This window comes from Etheostoma spectabile, chromosome 18 (assembly GCF_008692095.1).
Source record: "Etheostoma spectabile isolate EspeVRDwgs_2016 chromosome 18, UIUC_Espe_1.0, whole genome shotgun sequence".
NCBI classification, from domain to species: domain Eukaryota; kingdom Metazoa; phylum Chordata; class Actinopteri; order Perciformes; family Percidae; genus Etheostoma; species Etheostoma spectabile.
Genome location: NC_045750.1, coordinates 1,649,675 through 1,659,757, shown reverse-complemented (window position 1 = coordinate 1,659,757; position 10,083 = coordinate 1,649,675). Strand labels below are relative to the sequence as shown.

The 10,083-nt window shown below is 42.9% G+C and overlaps 1 protein-coding gene across 3 annotated transcripts in view; it reads right to left on the bottom strand.

Annotated features, from left to right (window-relative positions):
- Window positions 1-838: 838 nt before the first annotated feature.
- ncoa1 (nuclear receptor coactivator 1) overlaps window positions 839-10,083 on the bottom strand; it is a 65,584-nt gene continuing 56,339 nt past the window's right edge. For all 3 annotated transcript variants that reach the window (XM_032543037.1, XM_032543035.1, XM_032543036.1), the window contains 2 exons: window positions 9,047-9,236; window positions 839-7,037 (listed from right to left, as the gene is read on the bottom strand). In XM_032543037.1, the coding sequence (XP_032398928.1) occupies window positions 6,858-7,037; window positions 9,047-9,236 (370 nt within the window). In that variant the 3' untranslated portion in view covers window positions 839-6,857. The remainder of the gene's footprint in view (window positions 7,038-9,046; window positions 9,237-10,083) is intronic.

Sequence of the window (10,083 nt, the reverse complement as noted above, 5' to 3'; positions counted from 1 at the left end):
GAGCGACTTGGTTTAAGGAAAAACACCACGTTCAAAGCTGCGGCAGAGGGAACGGCGAGCGGCCGCAGCTACAGAGCGGAGGGTCGAGGGCTGCTGCTGAAACCGGGTTGTGAGCAGGAATGTTTGAGAGTTCAAGCTGGAGGGTTTTAACAGTTGCCAAGCGTCGGTGACACGCGCGGGGGGGGGGGACGGGGGGACAACGGGGGGGACGGGAGGGCACGGGGGGGGGGGGGAGAGGAACCTGAGAAGATTGGCATAGTATTATTCTGAGGATCAGTTGGTGGGAGACAGAAGAGACAGAAAGACATTACAAAGAAGGTCAAGTGGGTACAAGTTGTAGTCGTGGTCTGGATTATGGGTACCCACTACAGTCAAGCTCTTCATAAAGAACCTGAGCTACTCATTAATGATCTTGGTACATTCAGGGACTCCTGATACTGGATCTCCAAATACTGGTCTGATTGAGACAGTTTCTGATGGCCTTTTCACTCCCAAGTAAATCTGATATAAAGTGCAAAATTAGATTGTATTTGCAAATTCCTGGAATAATTTGATTAATCTACGTGTGTAAAAAAGTCATTTAAAATACAGTAATCATTTTTTTTTTTTTATAAAGTTGAAAAAAAGGTTTTTAAAAAAAAAAACCTGGTTAACAAGGTTATTATTGTTAAACAGCAAAGGAGCAATCTTCACCGCAGAAAGTATATACACGAGGCACCTTAAGTTTGGTATAAAGTATTCAGTTAATGGGAAAACAAAACCTTCTTTCTTTATCCAAGAATGCGATTAAAAGCTGAGAGAGGTCGTTAGATATCAACTAAATCACTAGACTACCTGATTTTTTTAATTGTTTGTGTGAAGTAACTATGAATTCCTTGTCTATGAAGTGGATGATTTAGAGTTGCTCCAGTGTTGATTCTACATCCCCAAGTCAGGGTTAGGAAATGCTTGTGTCAGTAAGGTGCATAGCTATCGGTTGCAATGTTTTCTTTTCTTCCTGTAAACGAGTGATAGCACTTCAGGCACAAAAAGGACCTCATTGGCAAAGTTGAGACGTCTCTTAAAGGGACCCGGGTCCACTTTAGAGGACAGATTGTGGACGAGCGAAGGAAAAGACGAGCAGGCAAATTAAAACCGCAGCAGAAAGTCGCCGTGTGAGAAACCAAAATGAATAAAAAAGGGGCCGCTACATTGGATCTAGTCCAGTGATGATGAGGTTTTTTTGCATATGATATCCATCAAACATCTTGAAGCTTTGGTCATTTACTATTGACAAATAGCAACAACAACAAAAAAAGGCTACATCAGTCAGACAGTTAGAAGAGAAATAAGAAAACAGCCCACTCATTTACACACAGCGACCAGGTAATGCTTCTCCAACAAACCAAGGCTCCACTCTCCCACATCTGCTTAAACTTTTGACAACAGAGAAAATTAAATAATATGGCCTTTTTTTTTTTTTTTTTTTTTTTTTTTAAATTAACCCGTACAAAAAGCCAGTCTACACTGCTTCTCTCTCTCAGTAAAATCACATTCAGCAGTCGCTCTACCATTCTCTGGCATAGTTATCTGAAACACCCACAGGTACTGTGCAGGGTCTAAAGAGTAGAAAGAAGAAAAGAATCAAACCAGGACATCTTCCACTTTTCCATCTTAGAGAACACCAGATATACAGTATTAATCACTTGCACACATACATACGCGCTGATAGTCATATATACATTCATACATACATCGTCAGAAAAATAAAAAAGTAGAAAATCAAAACATAAAATCAAAACGTGACAGAGGCGAGGAGTTTTTTTTTTTCTCGTTTTGCTTTTTAACCACAAACTCGGAGCACTACTTTTTTTGTTGATTCTGAACAAATACATATTCACATTTCTCTGTTATATACATTATGTTAACATCTTGAAACCAACGTTATAAAAGAACCTTGTACCTGTTAATTGTAGTGAGGAAGGAGGGACTGTCGCTTTCCACTGAATGGCTGGTTCATCATCAAAAAAAAAAAAAAAAAAACATTACATTGGTTGTATTTGGCATCTTTTGATGAGCTGACAGTTGCTGTTTCTGCAGTTAACAGAGTTGTAGAGGAAACCGTTTCCGACTCCATGCAGACAAGTGATAAAAAGGAGAAAAGGGGAGGGGTCTCAATACTGTATGTGTGACATCATCCGAGCAGATGAACAAAAGGAGGCCAAGACTGCCAGAATCCTTCCCAAAAAATAATAATAATAATAATACATTCTTCCACTTTGTGCAGCTTCGGTCCCTTCTGAGTGTTTAACGTGGATCAAACAGTGGCGCAGGAGTGTCTGACTGGTGAATTCACACTGTGAGTAACATGACCTGGACATTTTCTCTAAAACATAAGAAGGCAACATGGATGAGGTGTTGGTTGCTTGGGAAACTGCAGATGTCCGAGCTTCCTCGTTCACGGACTTTCTCTTTCTTTATGAACAGCGCTGCCCCGTAAGTGCAAAAGAAATATGGACAAGAATCTAAGTGCAGGCGATCAAACAGCCTCCCAGTCTCTACAGATTTCTGTTTTAACCCCTTTAAATGAATGGGTGGCTCTGTGCCAGCTCTCTACCGTTCCTTACCTCCTAATCCTGAAAAGGAGATACAAGTGCAACGTCTTCAGAGACCAAAAGGGAAATGGAAACCGTGTCTAAAAACTGACAATCTGGGCTGGAGGAGGGTTCACTTTTAGAAACTTTTCTGCCAAGTGTGGAAATGGAAAAGTCTCCGTGTGGAGGTAGAGCGGCGGTTTGAATCTGAGACGCGTTCATGGACCCGCTGGTCGAGGTGGAGGTCAAACAAAAGAGCAGCACAAAAATGATCAGCTGATGTTATCTCAGGAAAAAGCAGGAAATCAGGATTTTTTTTTTACATTTTGATATTAAATTTAAGTAAAAGTTGAAAGAATTTTTTTTAAAAGCAAAAAAAAAAAAGGCCAAACATTCACTGATTCCAGCTTCTCTACTCTGAGGATTTAATGCTTTTCTCCATTTTATATATATATTTTGGGCTCTGGGAAACAGTGGACTTTTCTTTTAACAAGTTTTCCAGTATTTTGCAGATTGAACAATTAAATCAATTAATCAAAAAAATAAAAATAAACAACAGATTAACCGATATGAATTGTTGGCTGAAGCACCAAACCTTTAAGAATACATATTGTCTAGATTTGTTTCTTGTTAACTTAAGTGCTCGGTAGCCAGTACTGTTGAATCAAAATGACGTAACATTTCCAGAAGGTTACACGTTAAGCAGGCAAAACCGAAAAATATGTACTTGATTTTCTGATCAAACGGGCTGCTCACAGTGTGAAATCATGGTCAAATGGAAAGATCATCAGATGGGAGCACTATCTGATAAAACAATGAGGTAATAAAAAGATTTTCTACTGATGGTTTCTAATAAATATACACACAGAAAAATAGAAAAATAGAAAATAAAAACACATCTCAGAAGTCTCTGTAAATCAGTCCAGAGGGCAGAGGTTCCTGCATTTAGATACGGATTAAAGATGGCGACGGCTCCTGGGCCTCTGTTTGGATAAACAGTGCGTGGATCTGCACATGAACGTGTCCAAATACACACACCTCTCAGCTGAGCACAAAGTGGTTCTCACATCGACAACATCGGCGGAGTTGGTGGGTGGAATGTTGACCTTGCATACAATATTCAATATTGGTTGCATACAGTAAAGTATCTCTGTAAAATCAAAAAAAACACAGTACACAGGAAAGCCCTATTCCACTGAAGTAGCATCCGACTGTAACGTTGTTGACCTAACGCGAGTTAACGATGAGTTAAGTAGTTGCATGTACAGAAGGGGTGATGAATGGTCCTAATATCTGGATGTGAGGTCTGCGCTGTGTGCACCCCCCCCCCCCAAAAAAAACCCTGCGTTCTTATGGATCTCAACTTCTAGGCAAGACCCGTCATACAAAACAGCCCGATTGGTTGGGATCAGGCCTTGACCTCGAGTAGTCAATGTTAGTACAGCCGACCAGTCTGTTACCTCACGTGAGCATGGACGCCCCCGGCCAATAGTAGCGTGTGAATGCAACTGAAGGGCGGGTCTTACCTAGAAGTTGCATAGGTTCCTTAATAACGCCCCAAAATCACCTGTCCACAGATTCCAGCACTGTCTCCAAGTGAAGTTTCCTTGACACGAGCAAGATTTAAAAAAAAAAAGAAAGAAAGAAAGAGAAACAATGAACCAAGAACAAGAGTAAGTCCAATCAGGGAACGTCTGACATTGTGCTGGAGTAGCGACCGGGCAGATTTGACAGAAGAAGACCTTCGTGAATGAAACTATTCCTGTTTACAAAAGGGCTGAAGAGACGAATCCAGCACGCGTGGGACTTCAGTTCTCATAACGTCCCACACTCTGGGTATAGCGGGTCAGATACGTCTTCCGCCCAATTTCATAAATGTATCTTTACATTCATTTAGTTGTGTAAAGAGTATTTAGAGGCAACGTCTCGGCAGGGTTATATTTCCTTTTTTCTAACTTCCAGGTAAAGTGTGCACATCTTATTTTTCTGATTCAACAGAGGTCTGTTTTCACTGAGAGAGAAAGTGGCTGACTTAGCAACAGTAGTCAACAGAAAACTGTGTGTGTGTGTGTGTGTGTGTGTGTGTGTGTGTGTTTAGCCAGCGGAGAAAGGTGGAGGGATAAGAGGGTTGAATCTAAAAAAAAATGATAATAAAAAAATAACAATAGGAACACTGATAAAACGTTTTGCGGGAGAACATAACGTTTTTTTTTGCGACTCAACCTATCTTGTTTGGATTCAATTTCATGACAGCCAGCTTCAAATGAATTATCCATCACATCTGTGTTAGGAACCTCTACTACTAATCTACTAAAATGTCAATATATAGGAGCAATACCCCAAAATACCCCGGTGCTGCGACAACGGGCACATATCAGCTCAGGACCATCGCCAATGGTCACGTCATCCCAGCAAAGAGCACAGTTTGAGGTATTCTTCTTCTTCTTTCTTTTTTTTAACATAATGGGTACAAACACATGTACTGTCGGGAAAAGTTGTCTTGAAAGTATTGTACATACCAAGAATAAAAAAAAAAAAAGGATATAAGCAAGAGAGCGAGTTCCCTGGTTACCACAAGAGAAAGTGAAGCAATGCCGAAGGGAGCGTTGCTATATTTCATGATCAATTGCTTCCGATAATTTTCTTTTCACATTTCAGAAGATGGAATAACCTCCTCCTCCACTGCAACATGTGGGGGTGTCACAATATCATGATGCCAAAAATAATCTCAAAAACCACGAGCTGACATTATTACAATTTTCTTAAAAATGGACCGAACCAACCTGGATCGAGTCACATTAAAACATAGTTTTGCTGTTCTGAGTAATCAATTAATTACACTTTTTTTTTTTCTTCTTCTTCCTCTTTTTTTTTTTTTGGTTAAAGGAAAGCAGTTACAAGAGAAGAGTGTGCTCATCCCCGAGTCTTTGTCCCTCTGTACTGTACAATACTAACCGCCGCATGGTGCAAATGGCAAACAACACTGATAGGCTGAGAGATAACACCACGAGAGAGAGAGAGGAGAGGAGAGATTACGAGAGAGAGAGATGAGAGAGAGAGAGAGAGAGAGAGAGAGAGAACCCAACAGGGTTCCGTATTCACAGCTGCTGAGGTGATGGGTAAAATGTGACGGACACACAGTTAAATAATCATAACAGTCTCTTTTTTTATACTTTGAAACAAATAAAAACCTCCTCCTGGTTGGGGGGGGGGGGGAAGAGAGAAAGACATTTAAGTTCCAAACTGAGCAGCATCCCGTCTGTCTCCCATCCATCCATCCATCCATCCATCCATCCATCCATCCATCCTGGCTGTTGTCAAAGCTTGTTCTGATGATCACGAAGAAGAAGAAGAAGATGATGATGATGATGATGATGGCGGTGAGAGCAGAAGATTTCAAACAAAAACAATTCAACCTAAATAAAAACCCGAAGACGTAATAGATTAATATGTAGTAGTAGTAGTAGAAGAAGAAGAAGAAGAAGCAGAGCTTGAGGAAAAACTCCAACTTCCACCAGGCACTGCAGCTGATAGAGAGAGACAGTCACAGAGCCAGCTGATACTGAGCTTCTATCCCACAATGCCACAGAGGTCGGAAATCTTAACATTCCCACATCGCTGAGAGACAGGTAGAGAAAAAAACAAACCAAAAAATAAAAAGCCAGAGGTGCGGCTGTGTGGGATACTGCCACACTTAAAATGACGAGCCCAGCTGTATGCTGCAACTCATGCTCCCAAGATGCACTGCTGCGACGACGGCCTGACAGAAACCATCATGAAAACAAAAACGGAGAGAGGCCGGCCCTGATTTGACAGTGACGACAACTTGGCAAATCTACAATGATGTCGCAGTTCTTTTTTTCTTTTTTTTTTTCTTGGGTCAGGAAGCAGGAAGTAGGTCACCGAGGAATGAGCAGCAAGACAACACTGCCTTTAATAGGCTGAGGCAGACAGACAGGTTGTCAGACAGATTAGACAGGCAGGTTTAAATACACTGCTGCTCCTTCTGACTTGAGTCTTTTCTTAAAAGTACTGGGCGTCTAAAAACAACCAGCCCCCCCCCCCCAAAATCCCTGTGGGGACACAAGTGGACAGGCTGCGTAGCTCCACCTACAGCTGGACCACTCTGAGCCAACTCCGTGGTCCTCCAAACATCCATCCTTCCATCCAAAAGGTGAGACAGAGACAGCAATGGGTCCGGTGCACCGGCCCCCCCGAGGAGGAGGCGTAGAAGTGAGAAGTAGAGGGAGTAGGAGATCTGAACGGGGGGGTTTGCGAGAGCGGTCACTCGGTGAGCAGCTGCTGCAGGAGGCTCTTCTGCTGGGCCTGGTTGTTCTGAGAGCCCTGCGCTCCGGGGCCCTTATGGGAGGCCGGGGCTCCGATGGAGCCCTGGTTCAGGTACGAGTCCCCGTCAACCAGGTTCACCGTGCACTGCACGTCCGCGAACAGCTGCACCTGCTGCACCTGCCGAAACAGAAGCGACAGTAGAGGACGTTTGCATGGACCTAAGGCTGGGTACTGTTGGAATTTAAAATGTTATATGTACTTAAACATTATGTGGGATTTGCATTATACATTTAAGCTTTCTTTTTTTTTTACATGTTGGCATTATGCATTGAAGGCAAAAGCCATTATTTCAACATAAAGGAAGACATGTTGGTCATGCATTAAGTTGTTTTGCAATACTTCTGTTCTATAACATGAGATATTCTGGTACATTCTCCTAAATGTGTCAGAAGCAGAATCGATGAGGGTCCGAGTCCTGAATCTGGTTCCAGTCCCTCTTTTACAGCCCAACTGATCTTTTGCTCTGCAAGTCCTAAACTGAGGGTCCTAAACTTTCAGTCCCATTCCAACTGAAAAGATAACGAATAAGCACACAAACACATCACTGTGACCTGGAGACCCCCCCCCCCCATTAGTGGATAAGACCAGGGGTGCAAGAGCCGAGGAGCCAGGCAAAGGAAGGGGAGAGCTGTGATGGCTCTGCCTCTAGGATATATCCTACGTTATAAAAAGGATTCACACATCAACATCTGAGATTCTGACTAATAATCAACTGGACCCTGAGACCGGAGCAGGATTTAGCTCCAACAGTACCTAATTCTAGGGCTGCACGATTATGGCCAAAAATGATAATCACGATTATTTTTGATCAATATTGAGATCACGATTCATTCTCACGATTATTTGCTGATTTTAACCAAAACTAATTTTATTGCCACATAGCTATTTATAACTGCTGTCACATCCATATTATGCTACATTCCTCTTATGTTGGAGTTGTACGTTGTTATCTACCGGATGAAATATCAACGCGGATTTTGGATGTCTGCGTTGCTCTCCGATGCTCCAAAACAGACGTCAGAGGCAACAGAAACATCGCTGCATGTCACGCTAGTTAACAGTAAGAACACGTTACACAGCAGGTAGCGTTAGCTACAGTAGGAACTGGATTAACAAGGCTAAAATGCTAAAAAAAACAACAACTTAATTTCAGAAGTGTGGACCGGCGCCGTCGCCATTGTGTCTCTCCGTGTTGCTGGGAGCCGTATGTGAGTGAATGGGGGCGGAGACTCAGGCACAGCTTTACAGAAGAAATGGTTCATGAGTGTATCAGCAAATATTTGTTTCCATTTTAAATAAAACCACATTAACTAATATTTTTGGTAAGGGAACCTCAAACTTGGTCGTGAGTGAAACATTTAACTGCTGAAAAATGTCACTGATTTCTGGTGGTTTTTTCCCCCTCAAATATATCTCCAACTCTATAATTTCTGTACTGCATTTTCCTACTAGATGTACTAATATATCTGTCATATGCCAAGAATATAGGCCATGCTGATGTATTGGTTACCTTTGTTTTATTTGCGACTGGTTTCAAAAACTAAACTTGTAACAACAAATATTTTAAATTTAAATTTGAAGAAAAATCTGGTAAAAATCAGCCACAATTACATAAAGCGGTGACAGTCTATATATATATATATATATATTTATTTATAATTTCTGTACTGCATTTTCCTACTAGATATACTAATACTAATATAGGCCATGCTGATGTATTGGTTACCTTTGTTTTATTTGAGACTTAGTATCTGCAGGTTTCAAAAACTAAACTTGTAACAACCATTTCTTTAATTTTAAAGAAACAGATCTGGTAAAAACCAACCATAATTACATAAAGTAGTGACAGTACAGACAGCAAAAAAAAAAAAAAAACGGTTTTAGTGAGGTAATATCTAATCATATCGCACATAAATAAAATCCTGTATTAAATCTAAATTGTGTAACTCGCCCCACATTACACACAATTATCTTTACTAAACAAGCAACAGACGCCAACACGATGATGTCATTTCCAATAAAACTTCAGATGAATGCACCTCAACGTCTGGAGGTGGGAGGGCAGGTGGAGGGACGGACAGAAGACACGAGACAGCAACGCATCGAGACAATAAAAGTCCACCAACCTGCTGGTCGCTGCACACCGAGCCGACGTTGCTGAGGTTACTGTTGCCCATGCCAACCGGCTGCCCCATGTGAGGTAATGAGCCGACGCCAGCCGAGCCCCCGGCCATGGCGACGGTGATGCTCATGTTGTTGTAGACCCCCTGCTGGCCGAACGCCGGCCCTGCACTCGGTCCCGACGGGCTGAACAGGCTGCAGGGAACAGGAACAGGAACAAGAAGATTTAGATTATAGATTCATCGTTTTTATAAATGGAAATTGAGATTTGATTTGATTTTTTTTTTTTTTTTTTTTACTTTATGTAATATTTGCAAAACTAAAACTAAACGGAAACTAATTGCCAGGTTAAAAAGAAAAAAAGAACATAAATCATTTTAGTTTTTAAGCATTAATATAGCACCACTGGATTAAAAGAGAAAGGGGGGGGGGGTCTCTCTCAGAGATCGAGTGAGAAGCTCAGTGTGGAGCTCGGAGTAGAGCCGCTGCTCCTTCACGTCCAGCTGGGGGGAGGCCTCAGGGAAGACCCTTGACTAGGTGGAGGCCTGGGGGAAGACCCTTGACTAGTTGGAGGCCTGGGGGAAGACCCAGGACTAGGTGGAGGCCTGGGGGAAGACCCAGGACTAGGTGGATTGACGTCCGGCTGGGAGGAGGCCTCGGAGAAGACCTAGGACTAGGTGGAGGGACGTCCGGCTGGGAGGAGGCCTCGGAGAAGACCTAGGACTAGGTGGAGACCCGGGGGAAGACCCAGGACTAGGTGGAGGCCTGGGGGAAGACCCAGGACTAGGTGGATTGACGTCCGGCTGGGAGGAGGCCTCGGAGAAGACCTAGGACTAGGTGGAGGGACGTCCGGCCGGGAGGAGGCCTCAGAGAAGACCTAGGACTAGGTGGAGGCCTGGGGGAAGACCCAGGACTAGGTGGAGGGACGTCCAGCTGGAAGGAGGCCTTGGGGAAGACCCAGGACTAGGTGGAGGGATTATACCTCCAACCTGGCCTGGGATCCCCTAGCCGAAGCTGGTTAATGTGGCTTGGGAAAGGGAAG